Here is a 26,985-nt window from a genome sequence, read left to right on the forward strand (position 1 = left end):
TTCAGTCACAGTCACAAACACAACATTAAACGCAATATGTTCAAATGAAAGTTGAACTATTAGGAAAAGAGATACAGGCATAGTGAACTTTTCCTTATGTATTTGTACAGCACTTTATTAAACAACAAGTAGGCCAATTTCAATGTAGAAACATCAAATATTTACATGTGAATTAACAAACTAGTGGAGTGTAGGCCTCTTCAGTAACCTATGTAAGACAGCTGTTCATATTCACACCGTTAAAACGGGCTGTTTTATTTCTTTACTTTGGGGAAAAGGCTTGATTTAAATGGCTTTATTGTGAACCAATAGGGGGTGGGTGCGGTGGCATACGTCAGACGTAAGGGGCGTTCCCGAGGCACGTCTTCTCCTCAGTAGTAAGCAGAGTTGAGTGTAGTGCTGGAGCTCCATTGAAAGTAGCTCCCTGGTTCAGAGACAGCGCTTGTGGACAAGGGGGGCGGACCGGCGTGAGGAAACTTGACAGAAAACAAAAAGCAGTGACTCCGCTGACCTCTCTGTAACTGATATTATTTATCAGCGCATACATTTCTGACGACAGTCAACAGTGCCCGCTGACAGACGCGGCAGCGGCTGAAGCAGAGGCGCGCCCAGCGAAGGAATAACGTTAAGCAGGAGAAACGGAGAAAAAGGTGAGGTGAAGAAGGCACGTTTGGGAGAAAGAAGAGGAGGAGGAGAGCAGTTTAAAGTACGCGGACCAAGCCACAGGTAGCCCCTACGTGAGCTGGCGTGGCACAATATATCAAAGTGCAGGCGGGTCATGCGGATTTCTCCGCTCTGTGATCGGAGCGCCGCGTCGTAGCAATAAACAAGAGAAGAGGCAGAAAACAGAAGAAGCAGACCGCGTCTATCAGTCCGTCCAAGCGGGCTCCTGGTCCCAGGGAAGAGCCACCATGTCCCGGAGGAAGCAGAGCAAACCACGACAGATAAAGCGTAAGCATTTGGCACAACTTAATCACTGAGTGTTGTTTTCTTGGGATAGAAGTGTGTGGAAAGCCACGCGCGCGCTGTTGAGAGAGCGCGTGCAGGTCTTCTGTAATTGTGGAGTTCACTATCAAGTTAATAAGTAGTTTGACTCATAAATGTAACGCCTGGTTGTCTCGTCAGTAGTTTTATTACTTTATTTTATGGGAGGAATAAATATTGCTGCAAACAAACAGAAGAATTACTCTCAAGTAACTCCAGCTGCAGCATATTCTCACAATAAGTGGCTGATATAGACTTGACTCTTTTTCTGCTCAGAACTGACGAGCCACTTTGGAGCAGCCGTGCTATCTGGACCGCGCAGTGATATCAAAAAGTTTCCATTTATTACCCTGTAAAGAATGCTTTGTCCATAGGCAGGCGGCTGAAAGTGTAGCCGTGGCTTCCTGTTTAATTCTGTTGTGGAAACGTCAGTGTTCTCTGAAAAAGCCGATGTGAGCATAGATAAGGCAGCGATCCGATGTGAGCCCTGATAAAGATTAAAATTGGATCTTTTTTTTATTTGTTTTCTGTCTGAGGCCGCCGTTGCATTTTCCCTCTGGCTTTTCACTTCTCTTTTCCAGAGATGGGGCGTCAGATAGGACGCTTGGCTGATTTCTTCGGTTGATAGCTGCTTACAATTGGATCTTTTTTTTTTTTTTTTTCATCTGTCCTTTTAACTCAATAATGCATCTTAGGAGCGCTTGAAAGGCCCCTCTCCGTGCTTGACGAGTTCCTCCTGTGTAGAAAACGTGTGAAGATTTATCACTGATGTTCAAAGTTGATATAAGAACATATTAATGACGTCGTCACTAACCCCTGGGTGTGCTTTGAGAGGCCTTAATGTAATATTATCAAACTGCAGATTAAAGATGAAGGAAAGAGTGGAAGACACATCAACAATGGAAAGCATGACATCAGCAGGACAGTTTGTTTAAGCTGTCATTAAACAAATAGTAATATCTTACCATCATTGATTATGTCACTATGTTCACAGAAACCTGATGTCTAAAAGAAGCCTATTAAAAGTTTAGACTGCAATGTCATAAATAACAACACAGTGTTTATGTAATGTGGCTTCAATTAATGTGATGGTTGATCAACTTTTTTTGTCAACGATCTCATGGAAACAAATTTTAATAAATTGGTCGAACAAAAAGTGTCCAAAACTTAACTGTAGACATGAACAATCGGCTTCTTATCCAAGTCAACTGTCAAAAACTCTTATCAGATAGGCCTACGTCTGTAATGTTATAGCAAAATATAATTTCAATGAAGCAGATGTGTAATAAAGTTAGTCTTGTTTGGTGGGTGGTCTCGCTTTATATAAGTGATCTAGCTGATAGTTTGCCACGCATGGTACAGTATGGTGTAAATGACAGACATGTGTCACCTTCGCAGTATGTTGTTTTTGTTCAGATGCAGAGCTGTTCAGCTAATGTCAAAGTTCAGATGTGTCAAGGGTATCATGTCCTGAGGTATATCACAGGTTGGATTCATGCTCTACATGCAGACAGTTCACGTGGACGTATTGTTAACTTTGGAGTCAGATTGCTCCATGGAAACATTTCTGAATCACCCAAACATTGTTCTCTGTAATATGTGTTTGTTAAAAGAAGCTTTACATCAGGCTCGTACAGCTGATATATGAAAGTCCATATGAGGAGGACCAGTCTATTGGTCAGGCTCTAAATAGAAGCTGTAGTGAGCTTGCTGTTTAAGCTGATGTTAGATTTTCTTTGGTGATGGTTTAAAAGCATATCCAACTCATTTGTGTTATGTTTTTGGCTGCTTGTTTGAAAAACATGTACAAAAAAAGAAGGGGATCCAAACGTTGAGCTAATGGACACATGATTCAGTCCTAAACGATTGAAGCTCATGTTTGAGCTGGCCAACACATCTCAGGTTTAAACCATTCCTGAATGCTTCGCACGTGGGCAACGACACAGTATTTGTCAAACATAGATTCTAGATGCCAAGTATTTTGTCATTAGCAATAGCAGGCTAGCTTCTGCTGGATAACACAAAGGGCTTTTCAGGTAAAGAGTAGGACTAACTAACTACAGGATAGCACAACAATCATAAATGCCCTCCATTGTCAAGCAGAAGGTGCCTTGTTGCTTATAAGGATTTCACCCCTGGAAGTGTCCGTATAGTCTGTCACTTCCTGCTTTGTCACATATTTCCATAGAGAGGCCTATCAGCGGTGAACTCCCAGCAGGCTCCTGCAGTAGAGCCAGCAGCGAGGGCCTGGAGATGTATTCCAGACCCTGAGGCTGATAAACCGAGGCTAGACTTGGCGTGTATGGGAGAGAGAGAGAGAGAGTGTGTGTACATGTGTGTGTGTCTCAGGGGTGTCATGGCCGTCTTTATCAGTGCTTCTGGTCCACTATGCTTCCCTGTGCAGCAGGCCCCGGCTGCAGTCGAGGCCAGCCAGCCTCTCAGCCCCGTGACTCTCTTGTGATTTGGCAGACATTTTGATAGGAACTAGTGAGGAGTGATAAGGACTTTGTTCAGCTGGAGGGTGTGGGGGTTCGGCAGAGGTGGGGGTACTACCTCTACCATTAAAATTACTACTAACGCAGTGTGTCCGCCATGTTGTTTTTGAGTGTGCTCTGCTGTTTGATCCTACTGATGTGACTAATTCCAGCCAGGTCACAGAGCTGTTTGTCGTAACTTCTTGTATTTATATTTAAGAAATGAATAAACTCCTGAAATGAGTGCAGCAAATATTCCAGAGTGTGCGATGGTGTTTAGATTTGAGATAGAAATACAACCGCTGTGTAGGAGCAGCTTGTCAAGCAGCCTGATTGGTTTAAAAATGACAAAGATGATTCCTAAAATCAGCACGAAGATCCGAACAGAAGGAGATGAACGTATATCTGCGTCATGCAGCCAATACAAGCAGGATTCAGCTTTAACTCTACGAATCCTTTCCATCCATTCAGTCACCTGTTGCTGTCACTAAGTGAGCCAGACAGGGCACTGGGAAATGGACTGACTGAATTGAGTGCTGCCTTCTTTGGTTATTGGCTCTTTATGATATTAGTTCTTGATCACTTTATTACTATTATTTTTTATTTTTTTGGAAAAGTTGTAGCACTGTGCCAAGTGACAACTCAAGGTGCTTTCCACACTGAGAAGAAACCACGAGTTCTGATGTATGAAGAAAGTAAACAATTCATGATGGCTTAGAGTGGTTACCAAAAATGTGTAACCCCCAAAATTGTAGATTACTGAAGCTGGTATTAAATGTGTTTTATCATAAAAACCTCTTTCACTGAGGTAAGTTTCAATATCAGCCCGTAACTCGTGTTTCCTTTCAGCTCTGTTGACGTGGTTACACTTGACGCCGCTCCAGAGGAGTGAATCTTCTCCTCCTGACTCCCTGACCTGATGTAACGTTTTCATCAAAAAAAAGTAACAGGAAAAGCAACAATTGACAACAACGTCCCCTTCCCTCACAACCGAGCATCGCATCAAGACAACACAGCATGGATATCTTTTTCAATTCCCCCCCCCAACAACAACAGTGGATTAAGTCCAGGGCTTTCTGGAGGCCCATGGTTGAGGAGGAGAAGCTGGTGTTTGTGCAGCAGATAGATATTTGTCTGTGCCTCTTTGTGCGTCATCCTCCCCAACGGTTGGTGATCTCTCAGCCTGATAAGGCTCCTCTCCTTGATGGAGCGATAGCAGGCAGGCAGGCAGGCAGGCAGGCAGGCAGGCAGGCAGGCGGCCCACTGAGGCTGGATCCCTGGGCTTATATTTTGGCGGTTGAGATGGGAGACGCGATAAAACTTGGCGGCGATCACTGCCGCTGATATCTCAGAAAGCAACAGAGAGAGAGAGAGAGAGAGAGAGAGAGAGATGGAAGAAGAGATGGAGGATGGAGGGCACATTGTAATTACATCTGGCTGTGTTGCATGCCATTTTCCCCAGCATTGTCACGTTGTTGTTGGTGGTTTTGTTTGCAATTGGCTAGGGATGGGATCTCTAGATAATTAAAAGAAAAGCAGAGGGAGAGCAGTGGAAAAAAAAAACATGTGGTGATAAGAGCGAGGAGCGGAGGTGAGTGGTGGGCAGGAGGAGTGGAAAAAGTGTGTGAAATACATGGCTCTTAGATGAATGTGTTGTGATGTGTTTTAATGGAGGCGCAGCCTGCTCTGCTGCTTCCCCCACCCCTCTGTGAAAGATGTTTTAGGCTGATAAGGAGGCCTGCTGATGGTAGATAGATAACACCCTGCAGATCCACACTGCTGATTGTGTGTGTGTGTGTGTGTGTGTGTGTGTCTCTGTGTGTGTGAGAGAGAAAGCTTGTTTCCTATGACATCACTGCTCGAGCTCAGAGGTCAGCATGAATAATACGCTGCCTCCCACGGCTCAAAGCAAACCAGGACGCCTGCAGAGGCCAGACAAAGAAATCACCAATCTGACCTCCACAGCCTCCTTTACTTCTTCTCTCTTTTTTTTTTTTTTTCCTTTTCATAAAACAGTGGTTAAACTTCTCTGAAAGCTCACCAGAGGTGTTTTTTTTCCAGATTAGTAAAATGACTTGAGTCAGGTTCCAGTTGAGTGTGTCGCAGCTGTGTGAAAGGAATGTGTTGTTCTTTATCAGTAGGCCAACAAGGCCCAGGTCACGTGACTGTTATATGGAGACACAATTGAGAGATTAATTCATTCTTTGTGAGCCAAAGTGAAATAAAGCACACAGAACGTCTAAATTCCAAGCACACACACACACACACACACACACAGAAGACTGAGCAGCGCCTTGGTGGCTTTCTCTTGTGTGTGTGTGTGTTTTTTTTCTTCGCCTTCTTTGTTCTGCTTTTAGCTTGATGTGAACTTTCGATAAGCCGCGGGGCCTGATCTCCGGTGCAGATAGAGATCGCCAAGTGTGATTGGAGTTGTTATCAGGCTGGAGCAGGCAGGAGCCGAGGCTCCACTGCAATAACAACAGGCCCGGGTGGGAGCAGCCAGGGTCCGGACCCTGGCAATCAGTTCCAGCCCTAATGGGATTAATGTTGTTGTATAATTAGATGATAGGTGTGAATGCATTTCTTTTCTCCCTCGATCTCTTCTCACTCATTCACACCCCCCTCCCTCCTCCTCCTCCTCCTCCTTCCTCCTCGTCTCTCCTCTCTCTCCTCCCTAACAAGCATTGTCATTGATTAATTTAATTAAAATTAATAGCACGTATTACTCATTCCAGATTCTGTGTAAGATAGCGCCGACATGTTGGAAAATTTTGGTGTTCATCGATGATTATCTCCAGGGTTTTTTTTCTTTTTAAATATTCTTCTCTGTTAAAGGCGTACAACTTGAAGAGTGCACAGCTAGCGGGGAGGGAGGAAAGTTACAGCATCAGCAGGATGACTCGCTCTCAGTTGATTCTACTGACAGATATCAAACTAGCTGAGATGGTGACTGATTGGGTATCAAGCGGCAACATTTGCTCATAGCTTGGTGCGAGAGCTGCAATGTAACTGCAGTTAGTCAGAAAGAGCTTGTTGCTTCACTTTAAGAGTGACACTAAGAACACTTTTAGCCTCATGGGTAATCACACAGCTCTTTTTCAATCAATCAAACTCAAATGAATTCACTCTTGTTCGTCAGTTTGATGATCTCCTGTCATATGCCCCAATATAAATTCACAGCCGGTGCTATTGGGTAGAATATGATTTAAATGATAAGCTACAGTGTACAAGCTGTTGATAATGTAAAAAGATGTACCCACATGTGTATGTCTGTTTCTGTTTTCAAAAAAAGGAAAGTCCAAAGCTGAAGAGATTGACTACCTGCAGATAAAATATAATGAGCTGAGCTGAAGTTAGCTATGCTATCCCTAAAAACTCCCACTCTTTAATATGACCTGGGAATCACTCACAGGGTAACTAATGATCCTATACTACATGACACATGGGCCGACAGTAACTATGACAACACTTAACATTCATACTGAAGAAAATAAAGTACCGTTTAAAAGGTGAACTTCAGGATTGAGGCCTTTCTTCACTCATTAGTTTCACCTCTTATCACCATTCATGTTGTACTCATTTATGTCCCAACCGCCACCCTGAGGAGTCATGAACACTGTGAGTCAAATCAGCAGGGCTCCTCTTATTCTTTTTCTGGCCCCAGGGATTGGATAATCCACTATTAACCACTATTAATTGCCATACTGATATTTATTCCAAACCCTAAAATCAAATGGATCAACTCTAAATACGAATAAGCTCAGTGAAATAATGTCTGAGGTGTAAGCTACGAGCCCTAAACTTCCTGCTATTGTCTTCCTTTACATCTGCTGTGTGATAGGCTCTAAGTGCTTATAACTGTCGAGGAAAAGTTCCAGTTTATCAGCTTCATTGTTTTACTTAAATTCTGATTCCATGTAGAGATTGTAGAGTGACCTTAAAGAACCCTCAGTCTGAGCACCCTGATTGGATCGCTGTCAGAAGCTCATCAGATCCTTTAAAGGGGAATCCTGGTTCATGTGACATGAACATGATGGATCTTCTTCCCCACATGCCAACTATACTTTTATCGTTACAAAACCAGCTCTCGATAGAACCCTTTTTTTTTTTTTTTTACTGCGTTTGCTTAAAACCCTGGATTTCCCTGTTTATGTTAAAGGTGTTAGTTTTGTTTGCACTGATGTGTGTGTGTTTACGTGTGTTTGCATTGTGCCACTGATGGAGAGTGTGTGTGCATGTATGGTCAGATAGACCAAAGGGGGAAGTTGGCCGGGTTACAGAGGAAACACGGTTTGTGTTGGGTGTGTGGATGAGTTATTACTCTTTCCTGCTATTTACCCAGGGGGCGGCTGCGTGGTGAATTATGGTTCCTGAACTCAGCGCCGTTGTAAACGGTTTCACCCTTGACCTCGGCGTTGAGGACTCCGCAGACGATGGGTGGTGGTGGGGGTGGGGGGGGGGGGTATATCACCCCATACCAACAGTAGCGTAATCTATGTCCAAACTGTTTGCTCTGGCTGTAATTACCACTCTGCCTGCTCTTCCCAGGGAGCTTTGTGAGAGCTTAACTCATGGCCGACGTGCTTGCTGGTCGGGGCAGTGGATGTTTAACTAGAGTTACAAAGAATCTCCTGCTGTCCCAGGGAAGCATGAAAACACACATAATTAGGAAGTATAGGCTAAAGAAGGTGAGTGTGTGTGTGTGTGTGTGTGTGTGTGTGTGTGTGTGTGTGTGTGTGTGTGTGTGTGTGTGTGTGTGTGTGTGTGTGTGTGTGTGTGTGTGTGTGTGTGTGTGTGTGTGTGTGTGTGTGTGTGTGTGTGTGTGTGTGTGTGTGTGTGTGTGTGTGTGTGTGTGTAGCTGCTGAAGTAGGTGTTTGTGTGTGGGATAGCTGCTGGCCGTGCAGCGCTGATCTCTGGTCAGAATGACTCAGGACACTCTGAGGACAGTGTGTTGATGTGGATATATATCTGTGTGTGTGTGTGTGTGTATGTGTGTGTGTGTGTGTGTGTGTGTGTTTGTGAAACAGCCAGTGTTATGACAAGGCCCCCCCAGCAGCAGTGATAAGACACACCATTTGCTCCTACTGTGCAGAGCGCTCTGTTCCGGGGTGTTAAGGCAACCTGGGCAAACAACACTGCCTGACCTGCTTTTAGTGCCACACACACACACACACACACACACACACACTCTCTGTACTGACCAGACCAGCCAATAATAAATGGACCTGAAGCTTTAATCCCCACATCACCAAACTGGACAGACCTTAAAGAATTCTGTGATCAGACGTCAGTGCAGCCTGACGACACGTCACTATTCAACTGTCTCTAAACACACCGTGATTGACTTTAGACACATTCATTCACCCTGTTCATGTGCACCTGCTCATGCACACACCTTCTGAAGGTATTTCATCTGAGCGGTGCAACAAGCTCAGCCGTTTGAAAACAGCACAGCACTGAAAGGCTCGGCTTAGTTTGACGTTAATGACATGTTACCAGTTACAGTGCTGCACTTACATGTGGGACTTTACTGACAGACATGACTCACTGCGTGATGGTGGTACCCCAAAAATCATCTTATGATGTGAAAGCAAACATTAAAGAAAACAAGTTCAACAAACGCTTCCTCGCTCTCGTAGTTCCGTCTCTGCACCAACGTCGTCCTTTTCGTTTGTTTACGCTCAGGACTTTACGAGCACCCTGTGATCTCATTGGTCAACGTTACTGACACGATAGAACACATTGTAGAAGGCAGAGATAAAAATCAAACACATGAGGTCATGAGTTGTTGTAGATGTGGCTAACAATGACACGCTACACGGGATAAAAGGTTTGATTTTAGCAGCCTTGAACCCTACAGCATGTGCTCACAGGTCAACTTCTGGTTGTTTGGGTGATTGAACCGGCTGACTGTTTATATACATAATATACAGAGCAACAGACGGATGGTATTTGTTAAGCGCAGAATTTAATTAGTTAGATAAATGTCTTTTTTTTTTTTTTTAGTTCCTCTTATCTTTTATTTACAACATGTCATTTTCATTCACAAACAGAGGTAAGACTTCCACATAAGGCTTGCTGGCTGTTGCTTAGATAGAAAAGGCTTGTTCATACAGTGTTGAGTTTATAAAAGGAGCCACGCTGCCTTTAACAAATTTAGAAGAGGAGAGGATAAAAAAAACCAAATGACCTATGTGAGAACTGTGATTGCAATGATCATGATGCTGAAGAGGACAGGGGGCATTGGTGAAGGTTAGGAGAAGGAAACAGGAAGGATAAGAGGGATAAGGGCGACTCGCCGTCGGAGACAACGCAAGCAGAAAGAGGAGATGCTGAAGGAGTCTCATGTGAGCCGACTTAACGGGTCAGGTCTAGACCAGCGGCTCCTCTCGCTGTCTGTCTGTTTAGACACACACACACACACACACACACACACACACACACACACACACACACACACACACACACACACACACACACACACACACACACACACACACAGATGCACATACATGAACTCAAGCACACACATTTAGATAAATGCTTTAGTTTTCAGGATTCCCATTGAGCATGAAAACATAATATTTTGGTTGCTGTGATCTTTCTCAGACTTTGTGATCTGCTTTTGAACCTCTTGACTCATAGGTGTCAAATGCTACGTTCCCCCTGCTGTTGCAGTTCCCTCCAGCTGCCAACAGAGGAGGATAAAAGTCATAAATATCTTGTTTTCCATCTAAAAATGGAGTATTTGATTACATACAGGAATGTCAGGCTGACCAGATATCCGAAGCACACTCCTCTTACTCTTTCTCCCTCTCCTCCTGTCTCCCTGTCTCTCTGTCTCCCTGTCTCTCCATGCCTCAGTGTGTACACTGTGAGTCATGTGAGCTAGTGGTGTTGCAGTGATCCGGGCCTTTGGGTTGCTTTGTGCTTGTGTAAACCGTGGTGCTCCGGCTCCACAACTGATAAGTGAACTGCCAATCAACCAGCTGTGTGTGTGTGTGTGTGTGTGTGTGTGTGTGTGTGTGTGTGTGTGTATGTATTTAGTGGGTTTGAAGTTGTGTGTGTGTGTGTGTGCACCTTACAGTATATTCATATAGAGTGTGTATGGAGCTAAAGATGAAGACATCATGTTGGGAGCATTAAATTATGCCAAAACATCAGACTTTTAAAACATCTTTTTTTCAATCATTGTTCTCAGGGATAAATGAACACAGAAATGTGCTGCTGTGAACTATGTAGTCTGGTTGTTATTTTTAAATACATGTTTGAACTCTAAGTTTTAAATCTACTTTACATTTAAACGTACAATATGTCCAATTTCGACACAAAACACTTAATAAATAATCATTAATAATAATTAAATATGGACTTAAGCTTTGTTATATGTTTTTTTGTTGTTGAGTACTAACATTAACCATAATAATTCCAAAAGTTATACAAGCCAGAGAAATTGGTAATTTGATAGCTGGAACAAGTCTGGTGTCTCGTCATCACTTTGACAGGCACAACATATTTATCGTTGCCATGGAAACACTGGATGTGATGTCAAAGACGGCTGCATTAAGAAGTGGTAGCTGCTGCTAAAAGCTGCCTTACTGTTCCTTTAGGTGCTGCTGTAATAAAAACGTCTTCATGAATGGGGCTCAACATGAAGCCACTGGGCTTCCGTAGTTACAAAGACTGAAGCAGGTTGTTCTCCGAGGGACGTCGTTCCAAAGCGCTCAACTTAAGAGCAGAAATAAAGGCCAGCTACATTTTCATAGTGCTTAAAATGAACTAAAAGGTGGATTAAGGTGGGCGTGCCTATCTGCTAGGTTAAACCTAAAACAGTATTTAACTGCTGTACTTCACCTCTTTCATCCAAACATGTGTCAAAGGTGGTAGCAAACCTCAAACCAAACTTATTCTATTTGTTCACATCTTTGTTCAGTCCACAACCGAAGGTTTTCCGTTGAAAATAATCAGAAAAGAAAAACACTTTCTTCATGCTTCCAAAATATTTATCCAACAGTTAAGTTCATTTTTTTATTGACCTCCCAAAGCTTTTGTTTTTGACATGATAAAACATTTTGATGAATTCTGTGAAACATTTTTCAAATCCCAGTGAAAGGCGATCTCTGATTCTCACATGATACTCTGAAAGGTCAGAACAAGTCACGAGAAGTTCTCGACCGATGGAAACAGTTTTTCAACGTGTTTCTAAAGTCTGAGAAAACAAAACAAAACAAAACAAGAAGTGCAGTTTAGTTTTAAAGACCACTGAGAGAAGATCTTCTTAAAATCAGGGAAACGCATGCTGCAGGTTTATGGCGGTTAGACTGAAACGTTGGGAAGTCTTCGCCTCTGTTGCTGTTGTTTAAAAATCTGCTACACTAAACGGCTGGAGAGTAGCCCTTTCAGATATTTGATTTAATATGTAATCAGACGCTTGAGAAGATTAAAACCCAGCTGCTAAACTAAAGTGAGTCATCAGTTAGAAACACAGTTTTAGTATCAGCGATCAAACGTTACTATCAAACCTTTTCAAAATAAATCAACACATTTCCATCTCGTCTCTTCAAGTAGTTTTATTTTCAGCCTGTTAAGAGAAGAGGTGTTGTTGCTGTTTCATCTCCTGATGGAGACACAGATAAAAGCCTGAGCGATCCCTTTCTAACGAACTCTGTGTGATCTCCTCGAAAAAATGATCCCTGACCTCATTTATTAAGGACACGAGAAACAACAGTGTAACGCCATGTCGTAGAGAAAGCAGGTAAAATGACAACACCCCATGTTTTCAAGTTTATTACAGTCTTTGGATTGTGTCAGCCTCACACCTTTATCTCCATCTTTTTTGTCTTCTAGTTTTAAAATGATTTCCCCTTTTTCTTCTCTTGACCCTCCACTGATTTCTTTTTTTTTTTTTTTCTATTTTTACATTATCTACCCTCCCACCTTCAAACCTCTATCACCCCTTCTTTTATTCTATCTATCCCCGCCCTCCCCCCTCCTCTCCCTCTCTGTCTCCAGCCAGACCCCTCGTCTTGGCGAACCAGGTCTTGGCGGTATGATAATGTGGAAAGTTGAACTGGCCCCATTACAGCGAGGCTGATGCTGGGCCCGATAAGGCTGTTGATAATGGGTGCAGATAGCGCTGACACAGCGGTCCAATAGCCTAGCCCTGCCTCCCCCTCTCTCTCCCTCCTTCACCCCCTCAACCCCCCCCCCCCCCCCCCCATTATCATTCCTGCCCACCGATGGGCTCCCAGAACGCTATCTCCTCTCCATTTCCACTCCTGCGACAGATAAGAATGGAAATACTGACTTCATAGCTGACTGATTAAAGTGTCTGCCTTTCTTGATAATACACAGATAAATTATGTTTTTTTTTCTTCCTCTCCCTCTTCTTCTTCTCCCCCTCTCCCTTTCTATCTAGAAAAGGGTGGGGCGCGGCACGAAGAAGAAAAACCCTCTCCTCTTTTCATTTCTCTTTTCTTTTGTGGAGGTTTTTTTTGCAGTATGAAGGAGATGAATTGCAGAGAGGAATGAAGGAAGGAAGGAAGGAAGGAAGGAAGGGGGCATTGAGAGATTCTGTGATGGTATAAAGATGTGAGTGTGTGTTATATTTCCACTGGGCAGTACGTGGGAGAAGATCACTGCTGTACCAACCTGAGTATAAAGGAAGTAGTATTGCTGGCTTTTTGAGTCATCATAAAAGCTACCAGAGCATCTGTAGGGGGGGGGGGGCATAGAGATGGGTAGATAGAGACAGAGGGGGGGCACACAGGTCTGTTTTCAGCCCACTGAACTCCCACTGCAGCTACAGCCGTTTGCAGGTTGACTTTTTATCACTGATTGCTCCAGTTTGATACCAGCAAAGATCCCTCATGGATATGCACCCTGCATCCAAATCCTCTATAACCCCCCACCCCAGACACACACACACACACACACACACTCCCCAGCCACTCAACCTCTATCTCCCTCCCCTCTTATCGTTAGCTCTCAAGCCCTCCATCTGTCCAACTGAACTTCTGTCCTCCTTTCTTCACTCACCTCCTCCAATTTTTCCATGAGGAGAAATCTCCCTTCTGCTCTATCAGGAGGATGATGATGATGATGTCATCATTCAAGATGTTGGATGTCATTTTGACTTTGAACTCCCTAAAAAGCTCACCCAGGGCTGGTACCTAAATGTAGATGCTGTGACGTTCTTAGGAGCAAAACAGTAAACAGCATCAAAAAGGGTTTTTTTGTTGAGCAAATCTTTCTAAGCCCCGAGATAAAATCTGAATTTGTTTGTTTGGAATCATTGATTTTTTTTAACATAATCTCAGACTTTGGCTTTATGTGACTTTTTGGGACTTTCCATCTATCATGACTTCGACCTCTGTGGAGTGGAGCCTTAGTCTTACATCATTTTGATTTTGGACGACAGATGAAAATAAGAGACTATCTGATAAATCTGATGCTCCCATCTATTCATTCTTTTCTTTGTATGAATAATCAATGTCGTTGCACACTGTCCCTTGATAAATAGAAAAAATGAAGCAAAATTAATATGAAATTAAAAACGACGTCCTGCTAATTTTAGAAATACTTTTATCTGATTTTTGGTCAATTCTCTACTAAAAACTAAACTAAAAACAAGAAATTAACAACATTTAAAAACATTTACATAATTGCTGGTTAAATGTCTTAACACCAAGATGAACAAAATTACATCACAGCTACAAATCTATACGCAGAGGCCTGTGCTCTAATTCTAAAATAGTAGTACCATTAATTATTCCATTATTTGGTTAAAAAAAACATTTTATTTTTAAAGACACACTGCTCATTATTTGGTAAGGCTTGGGTTTAAAACATTTGTTATATGCCGCCTTGCAGAGTTGATAGAGGATTGATCCTACATGATCAATTAGCTTAGCTTAGCATAAAGACTGGAAACAGGGGGAAACAGTTGGCCTTGCTTTGTCCAAAGGGAACACAATCTTCCTTACCATGTAACATCATTTTGATACAGAAGAATAAATCTGCCCATATTCGGCCCGCAATCCAGCTCGACTGTCGTCAATGTTTAATCATTTTGGATCCAAGAAGTTAAACAGATTCCTTCCACGTCATTCAGTAAAACTTAAATGAGGTGGAGAAGCCATGAGGCTTTAAAACCAATTAAATGTTTCAACCTCAGATTAATGTGTCATGATACAGCAGTGCTTCAGTTAGCATTATAAATCTGGTCATCTTGTCATGACAGTCCCTCAGCAGCTGTTAAAAGCCAGTCATCCCCGCAGCGAACCCACAGATGTCGTGTTCTCCTGCAGGGAGCAGCGGGACGGAACAACATGCTGTTTGTCCGGGCCACACTCGCTGACCTTGATAGATTAGACCCAGAAAAGCTTTTCTGTCTGACACACAACCATGATAAGTCTGTGTGTGAAATAGTTTTCCCTCTTCACAGAAATATGGCTCTATGTTGAGAGCAGATTCTGTGTGTGTGTGTGTGTGTGTCAGTCTGCGTCTGCCAACCAACCTTCCTGTCTGCTAACAAAACAGCTTTCCTCACACTCGACCAGATCACAAAAACGTGACACATTTCCCTTTTCTTGTGTTCACACTCGCTCCTGCTGCTGCATTGAACACTTACCTTGATGAGCGTGCGAGGCTGTAAATAACCAACATTTAGCTTCATTTGACACCAGAAGCTGGCTTTACTTTTTAAGGTCAGTGCTCCTTTTTCATTGACAAAGAACAGGGAGTGGAAGGCTATAGAAAAAGACCGAAAGAAAGAAAAGAGAAGAGAAAAAAGCAGTGATAAAAAGCCATGATAAGAGAATGACTGTGTTGTGTAGGAGTTGATATCAATGTTATCTATCTGTCTTTTTTTTCTCCTCTCTGCGAGCCCTTCTGTTGTTTTCGGCTCTTATCTCGCTGCACCAAAATGCCAGGAACAAAAAGGGGGAGAAAGAAAGAAATTACCGTGCGGATTATTCGTGGGGGTTGGCTGATAAAACGTTGATGTCGAAATTAAAACCAATACTTGTTTTTTTTTGTTTTTTTTTCTCAATGTGATATTTGTGTTTATTTTATTCATGTGTCGATGAAGGTTTTTGAATTTTGTGCAAGCTGTGCGTTGATAATTTCTTGCTGTTGCTTGCTATTAGCAGATTAGACCTCATTTAACTCTTTATGCCCTCCCTGACACCAATTCATTACACACACACACACACACACACACAAACACACACACTGTGTCTGTCTCCACACACGCACACACACTCTGCTGGGCCCAGATAAGCTCAGTCCTCAATCTGTCGTTAATAGAGAGCCACAAACCGGCAGCGGACAGGTTTGAGTTTCCACAATGACAGCCCCAAACGTCACCGTCGACAGCCGTGGCAGGAACGGGCCGCTGTGATTGGTCGCTTTGTGGCACAGAGCCGTTCGGTGGCTTCCCAACAGAAGACATTAAGACAGGCAGGTCAGCAGCTTGACCCCACTTTACATCTGAATCCCTAATTGCTCCTGTGCTTAATACAATAGCTTTGAACTCCCAAGTGACTGACTGACACTGACGTGTGTGTGTGTGTGTGTGTGTGTGTGTGTGTGTGTGTGTGTGTGTTTGTGTTGTTACTCATCCTTTCACTGATACAGACTTTAGTCAAGTTTGGTTTTATAATCACTTTTCCTTTTTCAATGTGTTCAGAATCAAACTCTGCAGCCACAAAGAAAACAGAAAAAGCGTTTTAGCAACAGCTGCTGAAGACTTAAAGGAACAGTTCAACCTGGTAATTCACACTCTTTTCTCTTTGTTTGGGAATGTTCCAGTACTGCCTTCAGTATCGAGTCATTTCAGTTTTCAATCAGCCACAAAATGTTGGTAGTCTTTATTAAGAAGGACATCAGATTACAAGTTCCCAGAGCCCAGCGTCTGTCAGGGAACAAAAGCTCCCCGAGCAGAAAAGTCCGAGAGCTCCGAAACAACTTGATTATTTACACCAACAAAAGTTCTGAAAAGGCTTCTAATTAGAAGAATACGCTCTAGGCTTGACTCAGGGAAGAGGGCGTCCCCTGCCTTGCATAGTCCCATGAGCTGCACCAACTAAACAACTGGGAAATTCTCAGGATTGGGCATGGGACACAAGCTGAGGTTTGATCACCCTGTAAGCTGTCCACCTTTGACAAACACCCCGTGACTTAAAGGTACACTACTGATGATTTATAAGTAATGTTGTTTCTAACCCTTCTGATAATTTGAGTCCCTGACTATTTTTAGTCTGGGTGAGTATCTTTGGTCAGCTGAAGCTGTTTGTAAATGTGCCATATAATCTCCAAGTTTGCTTGGATGGCCTGTCTCCCCTCTTTTGGTGTTGAAAGGTAAACCACTGATGATGTTTCCCACGTCTTGAGTTACAGCTCTCACTCTCAACATCAAGGCAAACCTCATGTGAACACCACCCATTGGCACAATGAACAGTTTTCCATCATGTCCCGTGTTTCATGATTCTCAGAAATGATTGAGTCGAGGTGCAGGTTTGTCTCTGTTGGTAGAGAAGCTCCTCATACAACAAGGTACAGTCTGCAATGCATGAGCTTCAGTTTGCACTCCAGGTTGGTCCTTTGATACGTCATTGTCCCGCTCTGTCCACCCGACATCCCCCGTCTCTCTTCAGTATGGACAAAACAAAACCACAAATATACAGCCCATGAGACGATGCTGGTTCAGTACATTCAGTGAGAAGTGCCTCATGTAGCATGGTCCTCAACGCACCCGTTGCATGTTCAACTCCTGACCCTGACACGTCAGCTCTCCTATTCAATAAAGACAAAGGACCAAAAGACGAGAGTCGAGAGCTGGCCTTCATGGTTCCTCCCCCTTCACACCGTTTGTGCTAAGCTAGGCTAAACACACAACAATATGCCTTATGCTATATTTGAACTCTGCACACAATGACAACATGAACGAGTCAGACATCTGTAAAGATGGCACAGCGTGTACTTCCCCCTGGTGTAACAGCGTTAGGCCTGCATGTTGAAGCTGTACCTCTAGAGGGATGAAACTCATTTGCATAATCAGTGCTCAATATTTTCAAGTAATTTTATACTATAATGGCTTGGCCTTTTTTATCATGATGGAGTACACCTGTATAGGCTGGGGAAAAACCCATAAGTGAAATGAGAGAATCCTATAGGAAGATTAATGTAATGAAATGAGAGATGATAAACCATTAATTTAATGTCTTCAGAAAGATCTTTTATGAGATTCTCATTCTTATTTTATAAGGTTAGATTTTATTGGGTTAAAAAAAAGTGAGATTAGTATCTCTAATAGAGAGAGTGCTTTTATTAAGTGGTAAACTGTCGAGAGAGAGAGAGAGAGAGAGAGAGAGAGAGAGAGAGAGAGAGAGAGAGAGATCCTTGTGTTTCACACTTGACCCTCTGTTTTGAACCGTAGGTCACCTGGCCCTCCACCTTCTGCCCCCCCCACCCCCCGCTCAGGTTACCCTGACACAGTGTTTGTGTGACTGTACATGAAGCAATTTGACTTCTTTTTGTCCATGTAAAACATATTTAAAAGGTTCCCTTTCATAATCCACAGTTAATATTTTAACAGATTTGGATTCTTAAATCTAGAAAAAGCTCACGTAGCATTAGCGTCAGTGTTTCCAAACTAGCGTGCCTGTGTTTCCACGGGCAGGATAAGGACATATCGGACATCGGCTGTAATTTCCTCCATCTCATCACGGTTTTCCTCGCCCTTACCTCTTTGTGCGTCTTGCCCCTTCTCCCTCTCCCTCCGCCTCCCCTCCCATCCCCTGCGACTCCTCTTGTCTGTGTATTAGTATTAGCAGCAGCAGCAGTGTCCCCTGAAGTAAAACAATCTGCTGTAATCTATCAGCGTGTTATCGGCCATATCTGAGAGCCGAGAAAGCCAGGGCCGGGGCTGTGGCGCCGCTCTCCGGAGCTGATAAAGTTTCAGAGTTCAGCGATGATGAATGTTAAGAAACTACACCCTCGTTACCGGCAATGTGGACTTGGCAAAGCTGAGAGATAGGGAGGGGGTGTTTGAAAGGGAGAAGAAAAAAAAGGGGGGCAGAAGAGGAGGAGGAAAAAGAGGTCTTCTTGGCGTCAGGTGTGGGTCGAGGGGTCAGGCCCTGCTGGCTCTTTTGTTTTCTTGGGTTTCTCTGCGTCTGGATCAGGGCTCACTGTCTGCTTTACCCCCACCTTCAGATACCACGAGGATGTTTTTGACCTTTTAAACTCAACTTTCTCTACAATTGTTTTTTAGCTTTTTAGTATGGGATATTGAGTTTTAATAAATATATTTCATTTGTTAATGTAAAGTAAACGTTTGTCTTTCTTTAGCAGCATAAAGCGTACTTGTACTTTTGGAACAACGAGATCTTCAATAGAAATGAAAACAGGCTCGAAGGTTTTGAAAAAATCGATGTTGTCTATTTCACCTTTAATAAACACATTACCTGTTAAAGTAGAGTGGCACAAGAGCCAAGTTCAACCTCAGGCACATTTGTGTTTGTTTCGTCAGTTAAACAACCAATCACAGTGTGGCCCTTCCACATCCATCCTAACGGCAAACCACTGAAGGATCAATCAGCTGTCACTGACACAGTTCAGCATGTCTGCTGCCTTTACACTTCATCTGAACGAGCAGAGAACGAGCTTTTCTTTCAATCTGAACACTGCAGTGCAAAGTCGACAACATTTTGAACATTTTGTGGTTCTACTGGAGAAAAGAAGCACCACAGATGTTTTCGTTCGAATCAATAAGAGAGGTGTGCTTTGTTGTTTCAGGAGCAGGAAATTGATTTGATTTGATTATTGGATAAAACAAAACACTTCAAACTTCAGTCTCTGCTAACCTGCTGTCGTCCCAACCACGCAACTTTTTATTTCTCCTTCTTCTTCTTTAGGATTGACATAGAGACCCAACCCCCCCCCCCCCGTGCTGCGTCTGTATCAAAGTTCTCATCAGCCGCCAACTCTTCAGTCTGTCCGTCCTCGTGAACACACATCGACAGCTTCTATCTGTCAGCCATCGAACTGTCAGGCCTCAAAGTCCCCCGATTAGCTGATAAGAGAGGCGGTTCACAAAGACAACAGTACAAATGACTGATAAAGCATTAGGAGTCCACTGATGATTAGGGGCTACAGCTTTTACAGGTCAGAGAGCTCTCGTTGACTTTTGGGACTCAAACTCTGTCGTGGCAGGTCTGTGACCTTGACAGAGCGCTCTGGGCTTCAAACTGCTGTTTCTGTTGTGATCAGTATTTCTGACCGAGCTTTTAGAGAAACGCTAGCGTTAGCAACCTTACTTGGCAATGTCAAAGCTACAGTAAGGTCATTTACAGTATAATCTTTCAGACTTTCTCCTTCTGTAGACAAACAGGGGTTATCTAAAGGCCGGTTCACACGGCAGGATTTTAAAATTGTCGGCCAATTTCCCAAACCTTAAAGACCTCACACATGGCGATAAATAATCGGAGGTTTCACAGTGTTGGTCATACAGTGTGTGGTGTGCGGCCATGCGGCAACATCAACACACAAACAGATTTCACTGGTGAACATCCTCCCATCAGCCTCGCTTTCTGATTGGCTACACAGTCGAATAACCCCGATTTGAGATCAGAGCGGTCAAGACGTCCTTCCGGTCAGATGAGAGCAGTCTTAACACACCACACACGGCAGGATTATTTTATAAGATTATTTTAGGATGATCGGGGCGTCTTTAAGATTATTGGAAGGGGAGCATCGGGGCCAAAATCGGCCTAATTATCCTGCCGTGTGAACCTTCTCCTTTAGGGAGTCTCAAAGGGTCCCAGCTATTATTTGCCTCCATGTCAGCATTTATGTTCATACCTTCTCAACACATGAATGAAAGATATCGAAGTAAAAATCTCATCTGATGGGACACAATCTGATTTAATTTGAGTGTTGTTTTTTTGTTGAAGTTTAGCGATCCTGAATTTTCAAGATTGTGAGAAACATAAAGAGCAGTTCTATTCATTCTAGTTCTAGCCATGTTTCTGAGCATAATTTATGATACATCAAACAAACCAAAAAAATAAAAACATGTGTTCCACAGGGTTCTACGGCACCTTCTTAAAACCTGCAGTGCATTTCTGGCCCTTTCTGTCAGCAGGCCGGCACACAGGTTTATAAGTCGGACCAGAAGAAGAGCTCAGTGTGGACAAACAGTTCAAACTGTGATGGGATACTTTCATTGTTGATTATGCTCCTTTATTGGTGTCATTACCATCTTTCTAAACACTAGTTTTGATGTAGTTGTTGATACAGTAGCCTGATGTCTCTGACCCGGGATGTTGAACCAATGTTGATTTGTATATACATCATCAGATGTCAAACAGCGTCTGTGACACGCACACACGGACACACAGAGGCAGAGCGATGTGCTGCTCGGTTCTCTAGAGCACAAAAGAAGACTCAAAAATGTGCAAAAGGGAGAATGGGGGGAACCATTGTGATTGTGACAAAGTTCATGAGCGTATAATAGCAGTTAATGCGTAGCGGGGCGCGGGCAGCTTTGTTCGCCAAAGTGCCGGGCTCTTAATAGAATCTGATAGATAGACGCCTGTCTCCTCAGGCCTGTGAGGGGGGCGTTGGGCTGGTTCCACTCATCGAGCCCGTCGTCTCTCTCCCCCCTCGCTCTCCCTCTCTGCTCTCCTTGTCTTACTGTCATTCTATGAAGGAATAATTTGTCAATAATTGGCCGTGTCATTCTCGTCAAGACGGTTTGATAAAGCGGCGGCTCTTCGGGGGCCAGGCCGGAGTATATCTCAAGAAAGAAGAAGAAGAAAAAAAACTAGGGGAAGTGGGGAGAAGGCAGCATGTGGCAGCAGATCTGAGGCAGCGATAGAGCCATTAAGCGCTTTAGAAGTATTTTAGCTGAATGCACACAAAGCAAAAATAGATAAATAAATAATGAAAGAGGAAAAAGTGGAACGTCAACTGTCAGGGAAGTGATACAGACTTTAAGAAATCATTTGGGAGGGTGAAAGATAAAAGATTATCCCTCTTTTCTGCCAACTTATTGCCTCCTCAGCCATCGCTCGGGCTAATTCGCTTACTCAAGCAATCATGCGGACATACTGTGTGTGTGTGCGTGCATGTGTGTGTGTGGCACGTTGCCTTCATAGTGTTGCTGGGAAGTGCTTGTAGCAGCAGCAATATATAAACCTGTGTGTGTGTGTGTGTGTGTGTGTGTGTGTGTGTGTGTGTGTGTGTGTGTGTGTGTGTGTGTGTGTGTGTGTGTGTGTGTGTGTGTGTGTGTGTGTGTGTGTGTGTGTGTGTGTGTGTGTGTGTGTGTGTGTGTGTGTGTGTGTGTGTGTGTGTGTGTGTGTGTGTGTGGGGGGGGTGTTGCCCATGTGAATCTGATCCTTTCTCCGTCCACATCACTCAGCAGAGTATGGCATCCATTATCTGCTCCGCTGTAAGGGGCAGGAATTTTCCACAGATATCCCAGAATGCTTATTATCTTTGAAATATCTCTGGGTGGCTGACACTCATCTGATTGGCTGAATCTGCCTTCCAAGGCACATTCCTCTGACACCCCCCCCTCCCCCCCCCCCAATGACTGCAATGATGGGAGACTATCCTTACTCCCCCCCCAATTGTGCGAAGTAATATCAGAATTGTGTGTGCGCTGTAATCTGGTCACCCGCAGAGAAAGACAGCGTGGTACGATATGTGTCAACACAAAACAACAACAACAATGGATCGAGAGAACATGTTTCTCCAAACAGAGTCCTGATTGAAAAGGTTGGAACAGTTCATCTTTTCCTAATGAGACTATTCCCCCCTCTAAGAGTCATTTTTAATTCAAAGAGAAGTGAGACATTTCATCAGTCATCAAATGCTGCACCTCCACAAAGATAACGTGAGAAAGATAAGAGGAAAAATGATTGGCAAAGAAAAATGAACCTGAGGTCGAGATGTCCTTGATTCAACATCCAACACCTGCACTTCCAATATTCTTAATAGTTGTCTGTAATGTTTTTCTGTTGACCTAAATAACATCAGGAGGCCACGCTGCACAGCTGGAAGCCACCAGTATAAAAGTAAACGGGATATTTCCTCCCATCCGTCTCATCAGTGGGAGGATCTGATTGATAACAGTCTACTTAGCTTCGTTTGCTGACCTTTCAGTCAACTGCTCCAGCTTTGCATACCTACTTTTGCCGTTTCCCCCCGGCATGCAAATGGAGGGAGATACAGAGCAGGCTTCCTAGGATGAGAAAGGCCTCACACGGAGCTCAGAGAAGAGTAAGTGTTGTAAGCTCCTGTGGAGAGAAATGTTGACACAGATGATAAGTTACTAAGTGCTGGAATTGATGTTTAAGTTTCAGATTTGTGAGGTTTGTGAGAATTTCAGTATTTTCATTTTCTCTGGTGTAACAGTCCGTTAAATAAGGGCACAGTATGACGCCTGTGTTTGGCTTTAAATTGATAAAACAATATTCTCTCTCTCTCTCTCTCTCTCTCTCTCTCTCTCTCTCTCTCTCTCTCTCTCTCTCTCTCTCTCTCTCTCTCTCTCTCTCTCTAAACACACTTTATTGTAACCTTGGTGTCAGTGTGGTCATGTGCCAGCTGACAGTCTTCTTCTTTTGTCTCTGCCTCTCCACACTGCGCCTTCCTCTGCTATAAGCTCAAAGAGATGTAAACGTATCTGCAGGCTAATGCATCACATCAGGTGGTCCTGTGTGCGTGTGTGTGTGTGTGTGTGTGTGTTTGATTTGTATTCACAAAACAGGGACTCACTCCTAGAGAGACTGATGGTTAGCGTACCAAGCTACAGTCGCAGGTATAAACGCGTCCTGCCCAGGACCAGAGGCTGACAGGTGGAAAACATATTTCAGACAAAGAGGGGAAACTTTAGAGTCTGACCACTGCTCGCTTTAGATGTTTACACTTCTCAACTTTAAGTGGCAGCCATTTATCCCACTGATGAGATAAACCCGCTCTCGTCATTAAAGGTATGGCAAGCCCAGGGGGCAAATAAGGGTTTTAAAAGAGATGGAAACAATTCACTAGTAGAAGGCTCTCTGAAAAATACAAACTAAGAATGATGAATTAAAAAAAAAAGGAAAAATTCACAGAAATAGGACGGACTGTTTTTTTAATCTATGAAAATATAGAAATGCATAATTTAATTGAGATTAAAGACATTAATTTGAGAATTGTTTTTTAGAATTCTTCTTCTTAAATGTGTATTTATTTTGTATTATTTATAATTGAATAAATGTTTGTTTCTTTCATACATTGTATCTGGACCTACGTTCTAAAACACTCCATACTTAATTTCTTCCCATCGTTTTTTGATTTTCTCTGGATTATAAACGGACTTAATTCTATTTTATTAATATTTTATCATTGACCTTTTTGTCTCGTTCATTCCTATACGTACTTCTCAGTCCTTATTTAAGAAGTTGTCTTCAAGTTTGAATGATGTTCACACCTGAAAGCACCTCTCAGTATCTCCTCAATGACCGAGGGATTTTCTTTTAAGGGGGAAGTTTGTCACAGACATCGATCAAGACCTGAACTCAAGTTTCTCATTTCAAGTTATTTTTCTAATTGAGACTGAGTTCACTTCTCTGCCCACCACTCTAAAACCACAGCGTGTCCTTTTAAAGTGAGGAGGAGGTAACCCTGGAATCCAACATTCATTATTCATCAACAGATAGCACTTCCACAGTGCGGCCCCTCACAACGCGAGGGCCACGGCGTGCAGCCACTGAGTGGGTGTGGGAGAGAGGCTGATGTTAATATTCCTGCTCCTCGGAGAGACATCTATCGCTCTCATCCCGCTGCTTTTATTTCACTTTGAGCTCATCTTCAATTTCCATTCTTCACCACAAAAAGCCAAGCCAAGCCTTTTCACAATGACTGTTTGACACTGACGTGCCCCTCCTCCTTTGCACGCGCACACACACACACACACACACACACACACACACACACACACACACACACCTCAGAGGACCATGTGGAGGACTATTATTAATCATGCTCCTATCAGCTCCTCACATCTTCGCTGCTATTTGCTGTTTAATCACTAAAATAATACGAGGGGGGGAAGGCTTGGCTGCCGGGGTGGGGGTGTCGGGTTGCCATGGTGACCAAATGGAAAAGGTCAGGTGTAGTTTATCTTATCAGTGATAGCGAATGGTTACTAATTACAGATAGGTACTACCAGCGCTCAGTCCACCGGGCCCTGCCTTAAAACACTATCAGCAATCCACACCGGCCTGATATTAAAATTATCTCCCAAGTCATCCACACACAAAGACATGCACACACACACACACACACACACACACACACACGCACACACACACACACACACACACACACACACACCCTTGTTTGGACCCCGGATGGCAAATAAGCAGACAGGGCCAGGCTAAGAAAGACATGACTTGATGCTATCATCAGTCCACCAGCAGTGACTCAATGAGGACTCTTTCACTGGCAGGAGTGCCTTTAAGCAAGACTCTGAGCCCAAACTACATCTAGAAGAACTTTACAGAAGGGAGGGGTCATTGAAGATTTAGTCCTGCTTTTATTGGACACGTTAAAAAATATCTTTGCTTCTAACTCCTGGAAAAGTCGACTGGGAACAAAGATGTGTAATACGGTTTTCTCCTTAAAGATTTTATTTATTTGTGATGCGTTACTATCAGGTTTTCTTTTCTTTTTTTTAACTCAGTTATTATTAACATTTCTCATTGGAATAGTTGACCGTTCAGTTTGTGTATAAAAATGAGCACAGGTCGATGTCCTTCAATAAGTTTCAAGCTCAGATGCTGGAACTGGATCAGCTGTGGAAACCGTTTTCAAATAAGACCGATTCATTTTCTACCCTGGGTTTAACACTAACACCTTCAGGCACGAGCTGGCCTAAACTGTGTTTATTTACAATGAAGAATTCACAGACAGTCGGGTAGTTCAAAAATAAATAATGTACATCTCATGAAAAAAAACAGTGTTCTCTTGATTGCAGAAGATACTGAATGTGAGCTTTGATAGATCTTTTAAACACCACAGTGTGTGTGTGTGTGTGTGTGTGTGTGTGTGTGTGTGTGTGTGTGTGTGTGTGTGTGTGGTGTGTGTGTGTGTGTGTGTGTGTGTGTGTGTGTGTGTGTGTGTGTGTGTGTGTGTGTGTGTGTGTGTGTGTGTGTGTGTGTGTGTGTGTGTGTGTGTGTGTGTGTGTGTGTGTGTGTGTGAATATGTATGTGCGCTTTAATAAGTACGATTGAGGAGGAGAGTTTTTCTCTGTCCTGTGTGTGTGTGTGTGTGTGTGTGTGTGTGTGATCTTGTCTCTGCACCCTTCCATTTATCATCTTTGACATTTGGCTGTACTCCCTCATCTATCTGACCATCATCTGAGGAAAGCACATTTTTCCCATCAGAAATCCCGTTGTGACTTTTTGCGTTCGGGGGTGCGAGCGAGCGAGGGGGGGGCGCTGATACTTCCTTTGGCGGAGGTGGAGAGATACATAGATGTGAGCAGGAGCATCTTCTCCCTCTGTGTGTGTGTGTGTGTGTGTGTGTGTGTGTGTGTGTGTGTGTGGTGCGTTAAAGTAGCTGTGTGTGTCTGGGCTTGCATACTTATGCATGCGTGTGTTCGATCAGTAGTTTTGGATATGTACACACACACACACACACACACACACAGACACACACAGCCTCTCTCTTAACATGGGATGTTATCTGGGCACTGAGGGCTCCAGTGATGCCCTGCCTCTTGAAAATAGCCCCTTTCTTTGCTGCTGCCAGCCGTGCAGCGGGTTATATTTAACCAGCTATCTCCTTTACATCCCCTCTCCATGCTCCACGGGGCTATCGCACCAACACTGCTGCCACCATCGCACTTTATTTTTTATTTTTATTTTAAGCCTTGTGACAGGAGGCGGAGATAACAGATGCAAAGCCAAGTTGTGAGTGGCAACCCCCCCCCCCCCATCTCTTCTTCTCTATTTCTGCTCTCTCTAGTAAAAAGCCTAACCCCCTCCTCATCTCTTCATCTCTCTTTCCTCTTGTTTTTTTTCTTTTGCTTTGCTTGTCTGTCTCTTTATCTTTATCACTTCTCTGTCCTTTTATTCCCCCCCCCCCTTCTCGTGGTATTTCTTTTTACTTTTCCGCTGAGGGTTTCCTGGTAGCAGCTTCCTCTTCTTGGCAGTGGGAGAGGCAGATGTAGGCAGCTGGAGATCTCACAGATGTACGACACTGGGATTCTGTCGAGTGGAACGACGGCATATTGAATTTTTTTTGTGGCTTGATCGCTGCTTATTTATCAGTGCTTATTTATCCACCTATGTGACACTTGACTTCAAGTGCAATGTGTGCATTCAAACAGCGGTGAACCTGTGAGAGTGTACGCAAATCGCCCTCCAGTGGACACCATTGATTACATTGATTTACTAAAAATAGATTGATGACTAGCTCAGCTGATATATTCTTTATGCTCTCAAAATGATCAAAAATATGAAATACAGAAACG

At 43.4% G+C, this 26,985-nt stretch overlaps 1 protein-coding gene and 1 long non-coding RNA gene across 2 annotated transcripts in view; both read left to right on the forward strand.

The window, feature by feature from the left end:
- The first annotated feature begins 314 nt into the window (after positions 1 to 314).
- Positions 315 to 26,985, forward strand: part of zfpm1 (zinc finger protein, FOG family member 1) — a 97,594-nt gene continuing 70,923 nt past the window's right edge. The window contains exon 1 of the mRNA XM_079345199.1: positions 315 to 951. Within this exon, the coding sequence (XP_079201325.1) occupies positions 912 to 951 (40 nt within the window). The 5' untranslated portion in view covers positions 315 to 911. The remainder of the gene's footprint in view (positions 952 to 26,985) is intronic.
- LOC306824857 lies at positions 18,729 to 19,589 on the forward strand. Its single transcript, XR_013779184.1, has 3 exons — positions 18,729 to 18,876; positions 19,117 to 19,182; positions 19,236 to 19,589. It is a non-coding gene; the product is annotated as an uncharacterized lncRNA (long non-coding RNA).

The sequence above is a fragment of the Symphodus melops genome (genome assembly GCF_947650265.1).
Source record: "Symphodus melops genome assembly, chromosome: 6".
NCBI classification, from domain to species: Eukaryota; Metazoa; Chordata; class Actinopteri; order Labriformes; family Labridae; genus Symphodus; species Symphodus melops.